The following is a 23,059-nucleotide window of genomic DNA, read 5'->3' on the forward strand; positions in this document are numbered from 1 at the left end:
TACACTAGTGGCTAAAAGGCTGAACTACAGGCTCCTAGCTCTGGGGACATTCATCCAAGAAAGACCAGAACCACTGCAAAGCAATGCCTCCAAGTCCCATATCAGCCAAACAACCCAGAAGGATACCATGGCTGATGGTATCAAGTGCCACTGAAAGTCCAGGGAGGACCAATATGGACTCACTCTGCCTATCCAACTCCTAGTAGGGGTCATACACCAAAGCAGCCAAGTCTGTTTCTGTCCCATGAACAGGTCTGGATCCAGGCTGGAATGAATCCAACTAATCTGTTTCATCCAGGAAATCTTGGAGCTGTATTGCCACACAACTTAGAAAGGGGAAACTAGAGACTGACTGATGGTTACCTAGAAAGGTGCGGGGTCCAATGAAGGATTTTTTTTCCAATAAAGGTCTTACAATTGCTTCTTTTACAGAAGTTGGAACAAAGCCCTCTTTCAAAGAAGCACTTATACCCACCACCACTCAATTGGCCAGTTCGTCTCTGGCAGCTTTAATTAGGCAGGATGGACATGGGTCTAGCATATTCATTCTCTTAACAAAAGAATTTTTTCATTTCCCTTCTCACAGAATTTTACCTCAAAATATTATCTTGATGTTTTTGTAGAACTCTCTTGTGCAATATATTTTGACATGGTGTGACCAGAATAATAGTGCCGAAGTAATATATATTCACATACATGTATACCACATCTCCTACACAAATATATCTTCATTTCAAAATGCCAGTCACACTTTTGTTTGATTTCCTAAGCTGGGTGCAATATAGAATACCTAGTCTCAGAGGCCATTGACAGCTGGGATCAGTTTAGTCTATTAAGTGTATCAACTTCCCACTTTCATTGTTGTAATTATTATTTATATAGCAATATCAGTATACGTGGCACGTTATATACTGCTCTTGCATTGAAAACTTTAATATGATATTCTAAAATGTGGGTGGAGGACTCACAGCCCCGTTTTCCATCCTCAGCACCTCTAACGCTGTTTGTGGGCCTAACATTGGCCAATAAAATCTCCAGAACCGACAGGAGTTATTACTGGCCCATTTTGCCTCTTTGGGGATGTTTTAGGTTGAAGGAGAAAAACAGAAGTAACTTCCAGAGGCTCTTGAGGGATACAAATGACCAGTTTTAAGCCCTAATAATTAGTAGGGTGTGTGTGGGTATGAAGCTTACTAGTAACACTGTACACTCCAATCTAAAATATACAGTGTGCATTTGTGTGTCTGTGTGCACACGCACACACACAGGGCACCATTTGGGAAGGAAGGTAAAAGCAAGGGACAGGCTGATGCTCACACTGACATGAGGTGCATTGGGGGAAGAAAATGTTATTTTTTATACATCCAGGGAGGTTTCAAGGAAGTAGCAAGATAAAACAAAGTTTTTGTGTTAGAGGGTAAGACACCTGGCAAGAGACCTTGTGCTCCTTGACATAAATCCCACTTCCACCCAAACCAAGAGTACATTAGATATACTAATGCATGCAAATGTTGAGATTGTGCCTACCCTTCTGCCTTTAGTTCCAGCCTTGCCAACTCCATCACGCCCATCCTCTCCCTACAAGATGCAAAGAGACAGCACATGAGTTTGCAATGCAGTGTCAGCTTCTCTGTAACTTAATAGAAGCAGTTGTAATCGTCATCATCATCATCATCATCATAGAATCATAGAGTTGGAAGAGACCACAAGGAACTCTTAATCAAAGCATCCCCAACAGATGGCCATCCAGCCTCTGTTTAAAGACCTCCAGGGAAGGAGACACCACTACACTCTGAGGGAGTGTGCTCCTCTGTAAAAAAAACTCTTACTGTCAGGAAGTTCCTCCTAATGTTGAAGTGGAATCTCTTTTCCTGTAGCTTGTATCCATTGTTCCGGGTCCTGTTCTCTGGAGCAGCAGAAACCAAGCTTGCTCCCAGATTAATCATCTGAGGTTAATCTGTTCTAAAAGTATTCTTTAAAATGGAAAGGTCATTTTGTGAAATGGATATCAAGCCATCGGTGAAGGAGGGCTTTGTTTAAGTGATCAGGCTTCTCAGCATTTCCTAAACAAGTCCTTGGTGATTTTCTGCTCCTTTTAACATGGAAATGGTGATTACATCTCCCATTTTGGGAGAAATGTGGGATCTAACTTCAATTAATAAATGACCAACGTCTGCAGAACTCGCTCAGCAATGTATACAGCAATGCTTACCGTCTCTCCTCGAGGCCCTGGTGGACCGATGGGCCCCTTTGGACCAGGATCACCAGGCTCGCCCTGTAATTGAAAACAGGGTTATTGAAAATTTAGGTTATAAGCTCTCTAGCCAGTAGCCAGGCACTCAGTTTTGCATCAAAAAATCCCTGGTTTGAATTTTGCCACTTTTGTAAGCTCGCCAGGTGACCTGGGGAAAAACCATTCTCTCAACTTTAGCACCCTCATCTGAAATAAAGATATAACAGTACTAGGCTATTTCACAGGTTTGTTGCAAAATTACAATGTGCTTTGAACTCTCTGAAGTGCTTTAAAAATGCCAATTGTTATCATCACCATTATATATTTTTTCTATATTCTCCCTTTCTGTTTTCTGTAGTTTAGATAGTTCTTACCAGTAAGTGAATAGTCAGCTGTGATATTATTTATTTGCTCTAAATCAGAAACATTAGCTCCACGATGCATAAAAACAACTATTCTAACATCAGAGCGGCACATTTTACACAATAATAATTCAGTAAAGGTTTGAGGGTCAAAGACTTGGCAAAGATCACATTCTTTAACTTTTCTAAACATACCAATATTATGAATAATAACAACGAGGAAAGGAAATTATCAGGAATTGCATGGATAGAATTACATTCCAGCAGGGGGGATAATTTAATTCAGATTATCTAAATCCTTTACACAAATACTTTTCAGCTTGGATTTTTAAAGAGGTTAAACCAGAAGAGATCCATCTTATTACCCCCACAGATGACTTCAAGAAGGCACTTAAGACGAATCTCTTCTGACAGGCATATCCACCTGATTCTATATAAAACCATAATTAATGCTCCACTCCCAATGACGCTTATAGGACTACAGTTGCTTATATATTTTAAGGAACTAATAGGAATGTTTAATTCAGTGTTAGTATTTTATAATTTATATTTGTATTGTACTGTATTTTTAATATGATGTAATCCCACTTCGATCTTTGGAGAAGCAGGAAATACAATTATTATTATTATTATTAAAGAATGACCAAGTTCTGATTTTGGTTGTTATAATTAACTCTTCCTCTACAAAGAAAGACACATGTAATGATACAAAACAGGAGACTTTTTAAGGCATCAGGCAGCAGTGGGCAAGATACTCTTAAACCACAGCAGATGGGATAGAATTTTTCACTATTTCATTCTTGAAGGAAGCAATGAATAACCATAACCATTTTTTTCCTGCTGCAAGGAAGTCTTCACGAAATGTGCAGTTTTTGAAGACTACGCTCAGTCTGGAACCTATTCTGTGCAAAATATGCATGTGGTATTTCTGTGAAGGAAACAGAATTTTCTGCATAGGAAATAGCGTCTTCAAAAAAAAACCACCCATGTGCAAATCTTGGTCCAAAAAAGGATTATTGTCAGTCCAGTATTTTCCTCACCAGGATTTCCTGACACTTGAGAAACATATTTTTCAACCATTTTTTGATATTTTCAAATATTCTTTCTATCCCTTCCCTGCAGGGAGAAGCTGAAGACTTGGAACACATATACCCAAACCACAGCCAGCAACGTAAACTTTTGTTACAGGTGCTGCTGGCTGATCCCTACCCAGTCAACATCTCTTTGACCTCTTTACATTATATAAAGATTTCTGAGACTTCTTCCCAGATACTCAGTGATCAATATAAAGTGGCCATCCATAGCCACAGATTCTGCATCCACAGATTCCACCATCAACAGATTGAAATCACCACCACCATCACGCTCAATATAAAAAGCAAACCTTGATTTTGCCATTTTATATAATGGACATCATTTTACTGTGCAATATATAATGGGACTTGAGCATTCATGGATTTTGATATCCACAGGGGATCCTGGAAATCATCCCCAGTGAATACCAAGGGTCTACTACAAACCTTTCTGCATTTTTTGTATATGAACAAGAGCTAATTTTTTCAGTTTGCATTATAAAATATCTTGTTTATGGTAGAGGAATAATATTTTTTCTGATCTATGTCAAAACTAGGCAAAACTCATCTTATATACTAGTTATTAAGAAGTTTGGCAACATAATTAGGCATCACCTACTACCCAGGCAGAAATCATATAAATATATAACAGGTCAGGATGGGAATCAAAAGGCCCTTCAAATCCCAAAAGCCTTAGCTAGCAGAGCCAAAAGTAAGAAATACTGGGAACTGTAACCAACAACATCTGGAAGGCCTCTCAATTCTGAACTAGACCTACTATATGTATAGTAATCATTACTATCATGTTTATGAATTTCAATGTTATTAAACTGCATGCTGCCAGTCTGCAGAAAAAAATGCTGATACCAACTACAAGAGCAGTTACTTCTCACAACTCATTTCAAATGTTAAAAACAGTGTCAGTCCCCAAACTCCAGTATGGGGCTGTGCCCGCTGAGCATTAAGGCTGGCTTGGGGGTGGAGTCAGGGCGTGGCATCCACATGACGCAAACCTCTACTCCATCCCCAGGGTGGTGTGATGCCGCACGCCACTCCACACAGTGCGCAGCATCATAGAGCTCCTCTGGCATGCCTTAAAGCTGTGGCTATTGCACCCTTTCCAGGAAGCAAAAAGGAGCTGCTTTTTGTGGCTCCTTTTTGCACCTGGAAAGGCCAGATCAGGGCCATGGCATGTGGTTGGCGTGGCCCTAATCCGGCACAGCTGAAGGCAGCTGCAGGCTGCCCCTTGGGGGCAGTCTGCACAGCCCCTATGTCTTTCCTATTTTAAATAAAGATAACTATGCTTCCAGCATAACTTACCTTTTTACCAAGAGGACCAAGCCTGCCACGCTCCCCAGCAGGTCCAGGTGGACCTCCACCACCCTATGGAAACAAAACTTTCTTATTTATTATGATAGGGGCAATAAAACAAAATATTTCACAATATATAACAACAAGACCACAACTTCTTGTGAAATGTTTTGGGTTAACACTGGGGACAATCTTCTCATAAGCACAAGACTTTAAAATATTTTGAGTGGAATAATTTTCTTGGAAAATGACATTTCTAAATTCATTACATTATTAACCCTACCTCTGCCACATCCTTGCAGATATCAAGGTGCTGCATAACAATGTTATTAAAATCATGCAAAACACAATAAAAACATTTAACAACATTGTAATCAAACAAAAAAGGCAGTAAGTATTGAAGAGGAGGTAAAATGCTAGCAATGTGAAATGAAAATCTCTGGGCAGACAGAAAAAAACTGAGCTGGCACCAAAGCTAATGCTTTAACTCCTGTGTTGCCACGTATGGTGGTGTCTGATATATTTGTAAAAAAGTGTCCTCTTAATAAGGGAGCGATGCCTCTACAGATATTTGGTGCATTGTATTGGGTGAATTTGCTTAGGACATGACGTAGGTTATCTGCAAGAGTAGAAATATGCCCGCATGGAAAATTGGACTTCAGTACACACCATTGTGTCTCCCATATAGCCAGGAAGTGTAATAAATCAGAATTTAGCTTAACTTTCTCAGATTCTTGGCTTTGTTCATTACATCTCAACCAGGAACTGTTGTTTAAAATAAACTCTACTCAATTACCAAACAAATCACCTTCAAACCTTAAGATTCTTTTCCAGTTTGTTTAGCAAACTAGAGTTGATTTTAAAAACCCTGTTTCAAAACTAATTCACATACAAAAATAAACAAGGAATAATATGGATTTATCCTCCCTCTTGAGCTATGGGGAAATGAAAACTGAGACTTAGGAGCTTATTGCACAGCTTTAAAAAGCGACTTACTGCTGCATAATTGAATTCTAATTTGGGCTGCATCCGGATACTATCAAACATGTTTCACCGCCAACACTGCCAGGCAGGTGCATCCCGGGTAACCTCTGGCTAGAATCTGAGCTCAGTCGGCCTCTTTTCAAAGCCTGGAGATTTGGCATTGGCAACATATTGTGTGTGATAGTATCCAGATGCAGCCTGAATTAGAATTCAATTTGGCAGCGGTAAGTCGCTTTTAAAGCTGTGCAATAAGCTTCTATTGTATTATCAAAATTTATTTTATATATTTCTAGGTTGCTTTTAAAGGAAAACTTCCTTCTAAGATGGCTCACATTATTTTTTTAAAAAATGAAATAAACGCCAACCAGTTAGAAAACAGCAGGCTTTAATAAGATCATCAAACAACCACAATAAAAACAATGAGCCCATTCTGTATCAAAATTTAGAAGGGTTTTAGAAGGCTCCCAGACCCTGGTTCATATGTTCCACAGCTTGCTAGATGTGTAAATGAGACATAATACTATGCACCATGTACATATCTAATCTTCTGCCTCAAATAACGTATCTTGGGAGAACCTTGTTTTGTCCCAGACAGTTGATAAGTGTTACCACCTATCACTCAAGAGATCAGTACTCACAGTCCCAGAAGAAAACAAATATACACAAGCATGTTCTAATGAGTTTTTCCAACCAAAAATGTGCAAAAAATAGAAAATTCACTGTTTTGCACTTTGCTGGCACCTGTGAATGCCCCATAGGCTTCTGTGGTCTACGCCAGGACAGACCTAGAAATCTTATTACCTCCTGGGAAATAAGAATAATAACATGTTTTTACCCTTGGACCAGGGATGCCTTGCTCTCCTCGAAGACCAGGAGTTCCATTTGGTCCAGGTGGTCCCTACATAAATAAGCAAATATAAATATTTGTGGTATAAGATATACATTATAAAAACATCACCTTCCTCAATATTGCCAATATTCTTAGTTGGAACATTACTTGAACCCACATGAAAAGAGAAATCACTAATTATCATCAATTGCTGCTCCTGTGAATATCCGGCTTGTCATCTTATCATGCATATGTTTAGAGTGCTTGCATTTCATGGCTGTTTGGCTCCACTATTTACAACTGAATATGATTTCATTCATCTCACATAGTCAGCTCTAGTCTACCAAAGTCTGGGGAACAATACATCTGTTGCTTTGAAGCACTCTCCTTTTCCTTACTTTTTTCTTCAACAGATAACTCCCACACTAGGATGTGCTGAGTTAAATTATTCATTCCCACAGGGAAGAACAAATTATTTAATTAATTTTCTCTCTGCTGCCAGATGTCTTAAACTATGACGTTTAGAAAGTATCACATGTGGGGAGAAAATCTCTGGCAAGGGATGGGGGAATTCCTTCTGGCCCACCCTCACTCAGCATCTGGTGAGGGGGAGGCAACCATGGATCTGGAAGACTACAAACTATCCTCAGCTGTCTTCTTCACCACCACTACCACAACCACCTACACCAGTGATGGCGAATGTTTTTGGGACCAAGTGCCCAAACTGCAACCCAAAACCCACTATTTATATCAAAGTGCCATGTCCCTCTGGCTTTCTAGTAACAAACTCTGGCAAACTCTGTGCTGGAGCAATGGCATGTGTGCCCACAGAAAGGGCTCTGAGTGCCACCTGTGGCACTCGTGCCAGAGGTTCACCATCACTGACCTACACCATACAACAATGTGAGGAGAGATAGAAGAATCCAAGAATCTCGAGGTTCTAGCCAGGATCCTGACTGGGATGCTCCCCCCCCCCCCCAAAAAAAAATCTCTTCCTCACTTCTTTTCCACAGACATTTGGATAGTTTTTTCCATTTTTATTCCCACCCACCCACTGGAATTGCCATGTTAATTGTCCCTTGAAGTAAGCAATAAAATCTCACCTGTGGTCCTCTGGTACCCTGTTCTCCCACTGCTCCAGGTGGACCTGGTGCACCTTTGTTTCCCTAAAATATAATACAGTAATTAAGTAAACAATGTGCTGGAAAACAATGGGTGGTAGATCTGAAACAAACAGAATAGATTGCATCTTTACATGAGAGATTATAAATTTATGAAAGCCACTTCTATAAGACTTGGTAATGAAAACTAACCCCACTGGAAGGTTCATATGCCTGCTAATCTGAAAATGTTCAGCCTCCAATTTCCCCCATAGCAGGGTAGGTGATGCACATAGGATCCACATATACAACATAAATGTCTCCTAAGGCGAGGCTATAGGGCCAGTTGTATGCTAATTGGCCTCCATACAAATTGGCAGACAATGACAACATGTACAGCAGGGATGGGCAACTGCGAGGGATTCAATCTTGCATGGGGGGGAGATATTTCACATTAAAAAAAAATCAATTGACAGCAAATGGGGGGGGGGGTGCATTTGTGCTTCTAGGGAGCTGCATGCAACCCACAGACCATACTTTTTTCACCAATGGCATATAACTATAGGTACACAAGTTTCCCTGCTACAGAAATTTGCTGGGTACACAGGTGAGGGAGGAATGGGTCTGTGTGACACAGCCCCACTCCATGGCTGCATGTTCAGGCAACCAAGAATGTCAATGCCTGAAAAGACTGGTGACTTGCAACAGAAAGAGCTGGGGATTGAAGTGTTTTTCCTGTTGTGGCTAAACTGTGCCTTCATTCTACAAAGAATGACATATATACAGCCTCCAGCTTGAATTCAGCTTGCCTCTTCTCAGATCCCAACCAATACTTCAGACATCTGTGAAACATACATGTCGCCACATGTATCATCACAACTGCTTTGTATAAATGAGTAATGAACATGAGGAGTTCCTAAACAGTTCCATTAACTATTCTACTGTTTGTTGTTGGGATGCCTTCCAATTACATATTTCTCAAGCACATTTTTCTCAAACAAATGTGACACATATACAGTTTCTATTTAATAATTGTTTGTATTTTGCTGATTTATAGCTTCCAAATTTGGTGGGGTGTGTGTCAACTTTTGTAAAAAAAAAAAATTAAAATGCTTTTAATTTGTGAACTGTCTTGAGTCCCATTCTGGGAGAAAGGAGAAATGAAATGAAATAAATAATAAACCTTTACAGTTATGGATTTTCTTAGATTTGGCTCTGTTTTTATCTATGTGCATACACATTCCTGAGCACACGCACACACACACACACACACACACAAACAAAGCCATGTACATTGATCATGTACAATCACGAGGTACAGCATTAACCAAATGTATTTACCCACTTGTCCAATTTGAGGTCTGCAAGATGATCAGCAGATGTGTAAATATGCCTTTTGGTTTCCCATCACAGGGAAGAAATGGCAAAGAGCTCATTCCTTTTTAAATTATATGCAAATAAACATACACAGCTCAAGATGTGATTCTCTGAATAATGCACAGAAACATGTTTTAGTCAATGGGGAAATGTGTGCTAAAATGTGTATCTGAAAAAACCAACACCACTCACTTTGTTTCCTGGAGATCCTCTTCTTCCAAATCCTCCCTGAAAATCAACAAAACATAGCCACAAACAGTTAGGCAAAGTTATTTCTAGATACTACTCCTGCTCCATTCTTCTCCTGCCATTTGGATCCTTTTTTTAAAAAAAAATTAAAATATTGCCATGGGGTAGATGGTGGTTTTCCTGCTTCAGGGAAAGATCATAACCGAACTCAGCGGGAAGCACAGGACACTTGGGAGTCAGGTTCTCCATCAGATCTTAGGAGTGGGAGTGAGGTTAAACAGTCTATCATTTTATTTTTCCTCCTCTTTGGATCATTTCCCAAACACTCAGCAAAGTATTGTTGGGACCTCTTAGACCCGGCTATATCAATCTAGTCCTTAAATTCCCAAGTGATGCACACAAAATGGCTCCATCCTTGACAGCACCCATTTTGCCTTCCTCAAGTCCAAGCTCCCTTGTGAATGCCATATTTCATGGAAGCAGGCAACATCTTTCTTCCTTTAAAATAATTTCCACTCATTAGAAAAGCTATGTATCTTTTACAATGGTATCTATAGGTTCCTATCAAGCCACCCGTATCTGTTGTGATAGTTCCAGGGTTTACCGACATTAAAAACATGATGTGCAGATCTTCAAGTCCAAATGTGTTTGTGCCGATTTACCATATCTGCTCATCCCTACCATCTCTCTATATTATTCCTGGAAAGTTTTACAAATTCCAGAATCTTAAGTTTCTCATGCTGTGTAACAAGCAGCTCAGGGCAACTGAATGCTGGAGCCTGCATCCAATACTATAGTTTGATTCTGTAGGGACTTCAGTCAGCCTCTGCTCTTCCCACTGTTCTAATAATGGAAGCTTCCACTAGCAACATAAAAGATACTTACAAATTGTCTTCTCTATGACAAGAAAGTGTGTCTTGACACACTGAAGTAAGCCATGGAGCTTTACAATGCTTAAATATCACAAGATTTTTTTCACATTTCAGAACCTCTTGTGAAAATTTCATTTGACAAAACACAGTGAGGGAGTCGTCTAAAAGGAGCTTTTGTGTAGAGTATAGTACTTTTTAAAACATACAAAATACACTGCACAATTTTCACTAAGAAGTCCTGAATTGTGAAAAATTATTGGAAAATGTTCAAAAACTCTCACCCAAAGGATGGAGATACACACACACACACATTGTTTTTTCATATGAGAACAAAATAGGCAAATACATTGTGCGCTCACAATGAATTAAAGAACCTTCTGTCAATGGAGGGATACCACTGGGTGTCCAATTACACCCAGTTTTTGTCATGGGAGTAGGAGGCAAGGCAGAGAAGTGGAGAGAACACAACTGCAGAGCCAGAGGTTCTTCGCCCCTACTAGCACCCCACTAATGACATTTCTTTATTTTATACATTGTAATGTTCGCATAGAATTGATTATGATGGTGGCAACACTAATAATGATGATGAAGTACCTTAACCTCTGAAGTTAACTTGAATCCCCTCATACACTTGAAAAACATAGGGGGAGATTGCAAGATTGCACCAGATAATCTACCCCTACGTGCTGCCCGTGCTCTGCATTTTAAAAAAAAATCTTGTTCAAGACCACCCTGAAATCAAATTTGGTAAAGGTCTGCATTTTTTTTAAATGGGAAAATATTGAAAAAGTAAATACATCTTATGTTCTGCCATTTTAATTAAAGGTAAAGGTAAACAATTCCCCTTGACATGACATGCCTGTCTGGTCATCACCTCCTGTAGGGGGTGGTGCCCATCCTGGTTACTAAGATGAAGGAGCCAGCATTGTCTGAAGGTGACTCTAGTGGTCATGTGGCCAGCATGATTGCACAGAATGTGTTACCGTCCCACCAAAGTTTATCTATTTCCCACTACTTTTCTACTTGCACTTTTACATGCTTTTGAACTGCTAGGTTGACAGAAGCTGGGATCAGTGACGAGAGCTCACTTCATCACGTGGGACTTGGTCCTCGAACTGCCAGCCTTCCAACCTTTATGAACATCAGAATTGGCATCTTAACCTCTAGGCCACTGCATCCCCTTTAATCTTCACAATATTCCAGCCATACCATTACATACTGTGAACCATCAGTCAGCAGCAAGACAAAACAGCAAGTGTATGTATGTGGGCAAGCATGTAATCAACAAGACTCACATTCCTTCCAGGTCCTCCTGGGGCTCCTGCTGGTCCATCTCCTCCAGGTTCCCCCTGTGAGAGACAAAATCCATAGGTGATTATGAGTCAACCCACAGGAGTCAACACAGGACACTCAGAGGCACTTTTTTGGAATCATCCATTTATTTGTTGTTGTTGTTGTTACCCACCTTCGAGTTGGTCTCAGGTCATGGTGACCCTGTGGATGAGACATCTCCAAGACTTCCTATCCTCCACTATTCTTTTAAGTTCTTGTAAATTAATACCCGTGACCTTCTTAACCTTCTTAACTGAGTCCATCCATCCATCCAGCATACGGTCTTCCTCTCTTTCTACTTCCCTCCACCTTGCCTAATATTGTTGTCTTTTTTAATTATTCATGCCTTCTCATGATGTGAATTATGACAGCCTCAGTTTAGTCATCTTTGCCTCCAGGGAAATTTCAGGCTTGATCTGTTCTAGGACCCACTTATTTGTTCTTTTTGCTATTCAGCATTCTTCTCCAGCACCACATCTCTAATAAACACAGATGGGTGGGAAGCCAATTCTAGGGTTGGGAGCGTGCAGCAACTGCACACTCCAGAACCCTAGTATGTATGGATGATGGCATCATGGCAGCCTCCGATCCACATGTGGGCCGCCATGATGCTGCCACCGCTGTGCACTGTCAGGACATCGCCAACATGAAGTGGCATCATGGTGGCCCCCTTTGCTGTTTGCGACACCAAAAAAAAGAAGCCGCTCTAGGCAATTTCTTTTTGGCGGCGTGTCTGTTCTGCAGCACAGATGCCTGGCAAAAACAAGCTGTATGGACACACCTGTCTGTACTGCTCCATACTTTTTGTCTATTTTCTTAACTGCCCAGCTCTCACATCCATACATGATGATAGAGTACAGTGGCTTGTAGGATTCTAACTTTCATACTTAGTTTTATATCTTTGCTCTTTAGGAGCTTTTCTAGTTCTTTCATAGCTGCCCTGCTCATTCTTAGTCTTCTTCTGATCTTTTTGACTACAGTCCCCATTCTGACCAATGCTTGATCCAAGGTATAGGAACTCTATTACTATTGGTTTTTTGTGGTTTTTTCAGGCTATGTGACCATGTTCTAGAAAATTTTCTTCCTGACATTTCGCCAGCAGCTGTGGCTGACATCTTCAGAGAAAGAAGAAAATTTTCTAGAACATGTCCGCATAGCCCGAAAAACCCACAAAAAACCATGGATGCCAGCCATGAAAGCCTTCAACTTCTATTACTATTTATATTTCTCCATTGTCTAGGTTGAATTTGTGAATATCCTCCTTGATCATTATTTTTGTTTTTTTTTTATGTTCAACAGCAAACCTGCCTTTGTACTTTCATCACAACCCAAATCTGTTGAAATATTTACCGTTGGTCCAAGTTCACCTTTTGAGCCTCTGGGTCCTCTCTGAGTGGCATCAGTCCCTGAGGTACCCTAGAAGCAAACAAAAAAAAAAAAAGAGAAACAAATAGAAATCATAGTGAGCCTTCTGCTGCCAAGTGTTCCTAGTGGGTAGAATAAGACTTAGAACAGTGAGGTATCACTTACAAACGCAGCACAGCCATAAACTGACTGGATATGTTTGTAACACCCTCTGCCTTTCAGGCATGTTGTGAAGGTGCCACAAGGTATACTGTCCTGTACGCTGCCTTGAGTGCTTAAAAAACATCTAGGACAAAAGTGCAATAAGTCTATGGATCTACTGCATGTTGGATTAAATGGAGGTTTTTGGCACTGTTTCTCCAGTCTGTTCTGACAGCTCCCATACTGAAACCATACTGAATTGAAAACAATGTTTTCAATGGCTAAATGTTTTATGGGCTAAAATAATCACAGTTGTATTTTTTTCCTCTCATATATTTTAAATATAAGGCAGCAAAAAGACATTTTAAAAATGAATCATACTGGATTTTGCTATGTGCAGTGGATTTTTTTTTCCAGATCTGGAGCAAGGCAAAGAAAGGTCAGGCAAGATTAGAAGTGACCAATGTATAAAGCTTTCAACAGACATTCAAAATGGGAGCAGTTGTATGCATGCTTGTAGTTGCCTGGGACAACCCTGCTTGGCCCCAGAATCTTCCTCACGTTGTATTTGGAGGATCACAGAACTATTTTTAAGACCAATTGATACAGTTTCAATCTGGTACAGATTGAAGCTGTACCAATTTCAATCTGGTACAGTAATCGGTGTAACCAGTTTCAATCATAGAAACTATGAACAATTTGGCAAAGTTTATCTAAAACATTGCCTTTACCTATCCACAAGCCTGTCCATGTCTTAAGATTGATATTGGAGAGTCTGCTGATTCCCTCCCTATTAAGATCAGTTAGAATGGGAGGCTTGACCTAAAACCTAAGTGTGATTTGCACTTTGGTATATACCCCTTCAGAAAATGCCTTGAAGATACAGTACGCTTGTTCAATTTGACTTTTAGTGAAGATGATTAGCTGTATGTTGTTGTTCTAAAATAGTAGTTGCTAGCCTTTTAGGGTTTTTTGTTGCCGTTGTTCTTATTTCATATTGGCCTACATGTGTGTAGTAAGAAGTCTCTGGTTGTAAAAGCTGTGTTTACTTGGTTTTTATATGGGGAGTAACATTTTTAATTTTGTAACTACTTATGTAATCCCTATTGTCCTGTAAACTAGTGTATGTATATTGTATCTTTTAAATAAAAAAGGGACTTTTGGTTAATAGCTCAGCGATAACTTCTCATGCCCCTACTGTTCCTGTGTTAAAATCTATGACGATCCTTCATAATTGTTCAGCATATTTACCGGATCTCCTCGCAATCCACGGTCGCCTCGCTCTCCTCTTTCTCCTTTGACTCCTTTGCCACCCTGCAAAGATATTTCCATAATATCATAGATTTGAAAGGTGTTGCAGACATTCTGTAGCAAGGATGCTACTCTTGATTTTGAGAACCATGCATGCAGCACCTGAATTTTCTACCAAGGTGAAGAACTGGATAAAGCATTCCACCTTGCAGTGCATGGCCTCTCCAAGACTGTGGGCTGTAATTCTTCAGTCAAGGATTCTGTAATCTCAAATGAAACAACCCCACATGAGGCAACACAATGGGAATAGTAAGCAACAATATGTGCGAAAGTGTTTTTTTTTCTGATACAGAACCAAGGATGTGTTGTTGCCCATGCAAGATGTACTGAGGCCTCATGCCACTATGCCACCACATGCATATTGATTTAGTTGCTGTGAGTGCTACTTCCATTTGTGGAGTTATGCTTTCCCTACTGCACCTTAACTTTTCTGGAGTAATAAATAGCATGAAACTTACACGTCTGCCAGGACTCCCTCTCTCCCCAGGAGAACCTGGAAGGCCTCGATTTCCCTAGAAAAAGCAATCATGTCAGTTGTATTTAATCAAAGCCTATTTCTGAGCAGAAAACATGTACTTTCTTTAAAAGAACAAATGTAACTCAGGCAACTTACTTCTTCCCCATCTATTCCATCAAGGCCTATCTCTCCCACATCACCCTAGAGAAGCAAAGAAAGTAATTATTATAGTGCAAAGAATTAGCTGTACAAAAAAACTAGCACTAAAAAGATACAGGACAGGCACATTAATATCCTCCTCACCCTTGCTCCCAAATGCTTTAAATGTTTACATACCTTTTCTCCTGGGAACCCACGGCTCCCCTAGAGAGAAAACAAAGAAGAAAATTATTAATGCTAGGGAAGATCACCCGAATTCTCTGTTTCCCCAGAAGAATTTGACTGAATTCAAAGTCTCAAAATAACAGAAAGTTTTTTGAATCACTGACATAATGAGCCACTCCATCCCTTCATGTACTCTACTTCATCCTCCATGGGTGCACACCACTCCAGTCCCACTGCATGCACTTGCTCTATCCCCCACACATCATCCCAGCTTTTTCCAGAAAGGAACTCTAAACCAAAGAGCCTGCTTGGGGGGAGGGAGCTCGCACCTTCACCGGAAGTCCTGCCCCCAAACACCACCAGAATTCCCACCCTCTGAAGTCCTCCCCACACACACACACACCAGGGATCACCTGGTGTGGGAACGCCACAGATCTAAGGAAGGGATAATACATGAGCAGCCAGAAAGTATCCCATTTTCTATCTTATTACAGATATTGGTTTTTACTAGCTTACTCTGGAATTCTACAACTTGATCTTCCATTTGTTTATATATTGATAAGTATGCATCAGGATTGATGCTATTTTGTAAAGTTTGGTGCTAGTTTCAGTACCTTAGTTCCTCTTTCACCAGGGCAGCCCTGGAATCCCTGAGTTCCATTTATTCCTGGTGGTCCACGTTCACCCTGTTAAAAGAAAGAAAGAATGCAAGGACTTTTTGTGGTTTTGGTCATAGATGGACTTCATAGTGATGGCAGTGAAGTATAATTACGAGGAAGGGATGTGTATTAATTTTGTACTCCCTGCAGCTGCCATATCTTTGACTCAGGATTGCACTGCTCACTTAACGGAATATCTACTGTGCATGAAATCACAATGGACTAGTTTCAGTAGCACAGTAGGAGTTTCTAAAAACCTGTAGCCAATAACAGTTTTTTTTTTGAAAAAAAATGTTAAGTCTTGTTTAAATATGATATTTGTTGCTAGTTAATGCCTAGTTAGTTTATACATATTTTCTTTGGATAATCAGTTCATCAATATAATGGTCCGAATCCTATTGTTAGTCATGACTACAGCAGATCCAGTGAATCATTGTGATATACTTGTGTATTGACTCACCTTTCTATATTAGATTCAGTGGGTTTGCCCTTATTGAGACTAACCAGGCAGATACTGTTCAAAACATGGGATGGCATTATTTTTACATATTCTACAATTGTGTGGAAACATTCTGCCTGGGCCTCTATATCTATGATATCTATGGATTCTTCTTTCCCCCCAACCAGCTGACTCTGGATTAATCTCCAATGAGTCCTGTCCTTAGGATTCTTTCTTATCTTTCTCATAAATTAAATATAAGTAAGATGTCGTTTTCCAGAGCAGATGAGAAATGCCAGTTGTCTCAGGTTTGACTCTTCTGAGAAAAAGAGGAGGGGGTTGATGACAAAAGGTAAAGGTAAAAGTAAAGGTTTCCCCTTTGACAAGGTTGTCAAATCATGGTGGAAGAGGGTGGTGCTCATCTCCATTACTAAGCCGTAGAGCCAGCGTTGTCAAAGACGACTCCATGGTCATGTGGCCAGCATGACTGAACGAAACGCTGTTACCTTCCTACCAGTATTTATCTACTTGCACTATTACATGCTTTTGAACTGCTAGGTTGGTAGAAGCTAGGACTAGTGATGGGAGCTCACTCCATCATGTGGCACTTGAGTTTCCAACTGCCAATCTGCAAACCTTGCAGTCTTCAAAGTGTGCATCTTAACCACTCAGCCACCGCATCCTGGCTGATAATTAATGATAACTATATTAATTATTAACTATATGTGATGATAATTAAATAAAAATACTCTATAGAACAGGACCAGGGGATCTGCCTGGCACATGGGTCATTTGGGCATGAGCTGCTGCTGCTGCAAAAAAAATAATCTATGGGATAAAGATGACAGACCAGAGGAATTGTAGTGTTGGTTATCTGCCATATATAAATACAGGATAAATTTGCACCAGTATGTTCCTTATTTGTTTGGGGATTGTATACTTTGTAATCCCCTCTTTTTCTTCATCCTGTTTCCTTTCAGCATCATCCTGTTTCCCCATAATTAGCTGAAGGGCAAGGAGAGACACAGCTGAAGTTAGAAGTACTTTCCCCTTCCATTTCATTCCTCATTATTTCTCTAGGCAATAAATGTCCAGTCACTTAACAAAAGTTCACTCACCGGTCCACCTTCATCTCCTGGGTAGCCTCTGTAGCCATTTTCCCCTGGAACTCCCTTTGAAAAGACACAGAGAAAGCACACACAAGGTTTATGTTTACATTTTTACGCATCTGCATGAAAATCTTTTCTAATAGCCTCTATCCTCTCCTTTAAACTCCATTCAAATTTTACTGAGCTTCTACAAAGAACAAAACCACAAATATCTACTGCACTATTCCTTGTATAAATAGTAAATTAACTGCACTAAACAAATAATCTGATTATGATCTCAACCAATCTTGGTTTGGTTATGTATATCCAAATTTATGAACTGACTTGAATAGCACTGATCTCTTCCTCTTATAACTTTTGAAGATTTGCAGCCAGATGGTGTTGAGCTTGTCTCTTCCACCTAAAGTACTATCATTGTATCTTTGACATAAACATAGATTGCAACTCAAAAGGATGCACAGAATTTGAACCAAATAGCAAAAGTTTGGGTTCATCAGCATTTTATTTGCTATCAGCCCATCATCAAGCAATGCCAAGCTCAGGGTTTGGTCAAATGAGGATACTGCCCACAGTACCAATAATTTTTTTCTAACCCAAAAGTGGAATTTATGACTTTTGCTAGCTTAGGTGCTGAAATGAAATTTCACACCAATTTTAAATTTGGTAACATTATAATTAAAGACCACTTAGCTAATATCTGGGAGCACAGATCTTTAGGAAAGATTAACAAAGGGGTGAAGTAGATGGGGCTAAAAGAGTAGCCAGTGGTTGCTGCTGCCCTGATCGCTGCAGGACTATCATGGGACCATGGCAACTGGAAGCAATAGTCCCAAGGGCACCTGCTGCCATGGTCCTGAATGGGCCATGAAAAGGAGCAGTAAGAAACTGCTCTTTCTCAGCAGGTTTGGGGCCGCATTTGGTGGCCCTGGCATAGCCTCTGTATGACCTCCACATGGCCTCTGGTCTACCCCCTGAATAGCCCAACGGTAACACTTTTGTGCTATCTGTTTGAGGTCGTAGATACAATATAAGGGTCAGAAGAAGAAAACAACTTCGATGCAAGACATCTACTCAACAGTGTGGCCAAAGAACCAATTTTAATTTCCCCCTTTAATCCACCTCATCCCCACCTCTGCTTTGGAAAGTCTCTTCTGATTCAGAAGTGGCTTGCTATGGGACATACAGTATGTTCTATAATCACTTCAACAATGGGGGAGTTAATCCATTGTCATTTAGCCTATACTTTAGTCTAAACTTTAAAGCACCCATTCAGGGCACTGGACTTTTTTTAGGACTGTAACTCTTCCTGTTAGATACCATGATACTTTTGCGGTGCAAAACTAGTGGTATGATCTTTTGCATCCTCATCAAAAGCCATCAGATTGGATTTGGATTTCTAGAGAGCTGGCTAAAAATCTTACCTTTGGCCCAAATGAACCTGGCAATCCTCTGTCTCCTCGCTCTCCAGAGCATTTGCATGGGACCCCACAGCATGCCTTTTCTGCAATATTGTCCTATAGGAAAAGAAATAAAAGTTATGAGTAATTAGAAAACAGATTAACTTCTTTTAAAAGAAAAGGCATGCAAGCTATTCATGTTCCCCGGAACCATACTTGACAATAAAAACATATCCAAGAAAACAGCCAGGGTTTAATGCATGAACTGGCTAGATTTTTTAAAACCAAATTAGAAATGACTGTTAATGAAATTGGCACCATGTCCTAAAAAGTTAAGATAGGAAACTGGTATGAGATGAAAAGAGAAGATACAAAAAGCACAGACCTACAAGTGGACAATAATCAGTAGATTTTCATTTTGGAAAACACTTAGTGAAAATGCAAAAAGATGTCTACAAGTAATATGACGGTAAATTAACTCTGAATTAATAATGTGCGGAAAAGTCAGTGAGTGCAAAAAATTAAGAAAATGGTATCTTGGATATCTGATATATAACTGCAATCCTTCCTCAGCCTTCCAAATAAGGGACTATGGTGTGGTACAGACCGCCTTTTTGTGCTGTGCTGGCGCCGATTTTAGGGTTAGGGAACGCATGGCAACCAGACGGTCCCTAACTGTAGCATGGTGTGGCAGCACTATAATGGCGGCATCCCATCCATATGGGTGCCACCATTGTGACATTATGCATGCGCTGCGTCCAAACAGAGCCCCTTTTCAGTGCACGCATCATTGACGCGGCAACCAAACAGCCGCAATAACTATGTAGAGGGGAAAGGGTCCGCTCCTTTGTACCACCTGCTGGGGTGCACTGGGCGCCTAAGGCTCCAGGGCACCCCTTGCTGCTTCTCTTTGGCCTGGAAAAATGCTGGATTGGGGCCGCAGGGACTGTTGGTGAGGTTGCCCTGGCCCCAATCCGGCGCAAACAGGGATGGCTGCAGGCTGCCCCTTTGGGGCAATCTGTACCACGCCTATATTGGAGAGACTCGCTATATTAGAGAGACACTGTATCACTCCATCTAACACCAGCACTGTTGACAAGGACTACTGGACCAAATAATGTCACTGCAGCATACTTCCCAGATACCCTTTAGCAAACCATTCTCTTACCCACAATAGTAGCACCCTACCAGCACAAAGGAGAGATCTACAGTGACCAGTAAGGATTACAAAACATAGGAATAACTTTGATAATTGCAAAGTACTATATGTGGGTATACTTCAGTTAACAAAGCCTCTGACGGTGAAGCAAATTTTCACATAGTCTTTTTTATACCCTTCCTTGTGCTTTTCCTCTCATCCTGTCCAATGAAAGATTGTTTGTTTGTTTGTTTGTTTGTTTGTTTGTTTGAGCAACCTCAGCACCTGGAGAATGGTGAAGGAGGGCTGGAGAAAAACACTTTCAGTGATAGCTTACAGTAAAAAATGGGATAAATCTTGTTCTGGGCAAGAATGGAATGTATGTGCATTCCTGTCTACAACAGCCTAGGTAAACAGCAACTATCCCCAGAATCCCTTACTGAGCCTGCAAGAAGAGCAAAACAGAGAGGGAAAGGGGGAGTAGTTAAGAGCCTTATATTAGAATGGTAAGCTGAGAGGCAGCAAGATAGAAGCAGCTTTTTCTTTGCAACTCCTCATGCCCTCAAGCATTTCTATTCTATTCCCAATAGACAATTGTAAAAGTGTGCCTTTTGTCCTTCTGCAAAAATCTGTTTGTCAAAAGCCATGCTTTTAAGACCATTTCCCTCTGGAGGGAGAACAGAAACACTTTTCTATTTCAGTCCCTCTCATCTTATTTTTGTAATGCGAAAGGCTTCGTGACATTTTTCATTCAACACTCACAAAAATTACAATTTTATTTTTTCATACAGAAAGCTTACACTGACTAGCTTGAAATACTTCACAGAATTATTCAACTGATAGAGAAGGGAAAAATATTTCCAAAGAAGGAAAATTGACTGTGTGATAGGTTCACAAACTTAAATATTCATAAAATTTTACAATGAAAGTAGTCAATTCAGATCTTAGCAATGAGATCTTAGCTTACCAGTTGCTCTGCCAGTTCAAAGTCTAAATCCAGCAAATTCACCCGCAGAGGCCGATTGTAAGTAAAACCACGCCCAAATTCCAGCTGCATCACTTCTTCCAAATTTGGCACTCGCTCCAATCCAACAAGAATGAGAGCCTTAACACCTAGAGAATTGGAAGAGGAAAAGAAAGCATCAAACAAACAAACAAGCTTCATTTATATACCGCTTCATACCGCCTAAGCAGTGTCTAAGTGGTTTATAAGAAACCATCAGGCTTGAAAGGTCACTAAAAGTGCTTTCTCTATATAGGCTACATCCACATTGCAGAAATAATCCAGTTGGAGACTGCTTTAACTGTCATGGCTCAATGCTAGGAATCATAGTTTGTTCTGGCACCAGAGCCCTGTCTTATATTTCACCTGGCAACCTGATCTGTAACACAATGAGACCTGACAGAGAAGACTAAATGTCTTATGAAAACTACATTTCCCAGAATTCCATAACACTGAGACAAGGCAATTAAAGTGGTATCAAACTGCATTATTTCTGCAGTGTAGATGCAGCCATAGTTCTTGTCTTCTATCCAAAAAAGGGATGATTCATCTGAGTTTCACATGATCATATCCTCAGTTCATTATATGCCATATCATTATCAGCTTGCAATTTTTAAAATTGCAAAAAGTTCATATGCATTTTCACATACATTTCAACTTATATGTGCATTTCTGTGTACAGAATATTTCCTGTTATACAAAACTTTTTGGTGACTGTTTCTTAATATGCAGTTTGCCTGCAGTTTCCAATTGGAGAGCTACGTTGCAAAATATAAGGGTGAATACACTGCAAAGAAGCATGAATAACTGTTTTGATTTGTCTGTTTGTTCAAAAAGTTCAAAGTAGGGAATTAAATGAACAAATTATTCCCTGTCTTTTATTCACACATCCCCTCAGTCTCTACAATCCCTCTACATATCAGCATGAAAATAAAATACTATCTTACAATACCTTCTCTCTTTAGATCAGCAGATGCAGCGGCTAACTGCCCCCTGGGGCCATCAAGGCCATCAGTTAAGTGAATCACCACCTGAGAAAGGAGGTATTTAAGTTATTAGGCATCCATTAGGAAGTACAGGTATATTAAAAAACATCACTGCAATGTAATCCTGGTCAGTGGTTGAGATGGAACTTGGAGGATGGCCTGCAGCTGCAGTATTTTAAGGGGGTCCATCTTGGATCACTTCTCTGTTGTGGGCTGTCAGGTGAAATACAGGACAAGACTGTAAATCTGGTTGTGCAGAAAAAGGGTTTTTCAGCAGGTGTTGTCTGCATGACAAGGCAAACCTGCTGAAATCCCCTCCTCTATATGTCCATTAAAGGTACAGGAGCCCTGTCTTATATTTCACCTGGCAACCTGACGTGTAACACAATGAGACCTGACACTAACCATCCTCCATGGATCTTTTCTTGAGAAGAGATCAGGAAGACGTAGCAGTAGGAAAAGGCAAGCAGAAGGAGAGCTCCTTCCACCACAAGGAATATGCTTTACATTTGGGCAGTGACTCACCAGGCTGGAAGTCAAGAAAGACACTGGCCTGCAATGATTTGGGGTGAGGGGAACCAGGCCACTCAGACATTGAGAGGTGAAAATCTTTATCTCTTAATTTCTTTGCATTTCTCAGAATTCCACCTACATTTTCTTCCTGTTCTTTATTTTGAATCAGGTTGTGAAACTATTTCTCCTTCCTGCAGTGCAATTTGCATTTCAGGCTATGCACTTCCATCCACTAGCTAAAGTATATTTACATATTTTTCTGTTTATACTTATTTTATTTATGTTCTGTTTCTACACATTTTAGCTGTTTGTGTTTTCAAATATATACATTGTTTTGTGTATACTTTATTTGCCCCAAAAACTGCATGAGCAAATATGTGAGTTCTTGAGGTGAAGTGCACTTCCTCTTTCAATGAGTTCCAGCAGCTGCAAAAAAGCTACTTTCATTAAAACTGTATAGTCCAATAATATGCTTTTTCTCCATCCCTTTCTAGGCTAGAACAGTGGCTTATAGAGACATTCAAGGAAGGAGCCCTACAGGATTTGAAGGCACAG

At 40.2% G+C, this 23,059-nt stretch overlaps 1 protein-coding gene across 3 annotated transcripts in view; it reads right to left on the reverse strand.

The window, feature by feature from the left end:
• The window catches only part of COL6A3 (collagen type VI alpha 3 chain), a 128,826-nt gene that overhangs the window by 39,493 nt on the left and 66,274 nt on the right, over positions 1 to 23,059 (reverse strand). For all 3 annotated transcript variants that reach the window (XM_089478062.1, XM_089478063.1, XM_089478064.1), the window contains 17 exons: positions 21,958 to 22,036; positions 20,970 to 21,115; positions 18,889 to 18,981; positions 17,477 to 17,530; positions 15,875 to 15,946; positions 15,273 to 15,299; positions 15,093 to 15,137; positions 14,938 to 14,991; positions 14,420 to 14,482; positions 13,013 to 13,078; positions 11,626 to 11,679; positions 9,462 to 9,497; positions 7,896 to 7,958; positions 6,799 to 6,861; positions 4,989 to 5,051; positions 2,213 to 2,275; positions 1,528 to 1,578 (listed from right to left, as the gene is read on the reverse strand). In XM_089478062.1, coding sequence (XP_089334188.1) covers positions 1,528 to 1,578; positions 2,213 to 2,275; positions 4,989 to 5,051; positions 6,799 to 6,861; positions 7,896 to 7,958; positions 9,462 to 9,497; positions 11,626 to 11,679; positions 13,013 to 13,078; positions 14,420 to 14,482; positions 14,938 to 14,991; positions 15,093 to 15,137; positions 15,273 to 15,299; positions 15,875 to 15,946; positions 17,477 to 17,530; positions 18,889 to 18,981; positions 20,970 to 21,115; positions 21,958 to 22,036 — 1,092 coding nt within the window. The remainder of the gene's footprint in view (positions 1 to 1,527; positions 1,579 to 2,212; positions 2,276 to 4,988; positions 5,052 to 6,798; positions 6,862 to 7,895; positions 7,959 to 9,461; positions 9,498 to 11,625; positions 11,680 to 13,012; positions 13,079 to 14,419; positions 14,483 to 14,937; positions 14,992 to 15,092; positions 15,138 to 15,272; positions 15,300 to 15,874; positions 15,947 to 17,476; positions 17,531 to 18,888; positions 18,982 to 20,969; positions 21,116 to 21,957; positions 22,037 to 23,059) is intronic.

This window comes from Sceloporus occidentalis, unplaced genomic scaffold (assembly GCF_023333645.1).
Source record: "Sceloporus occidentalis isolate IW3139 unplaced genomic scaffold, rSceOcc1.0.p SCAF_12, whole genome shotgun sequence".
Classification (NCBI taxonomy): Eukaryota; Metazoa; Chordata; class Lepidosauria; order Squamata; family Phrynosomatidae; genus Sceloporus; species Sceloporus occidentalis.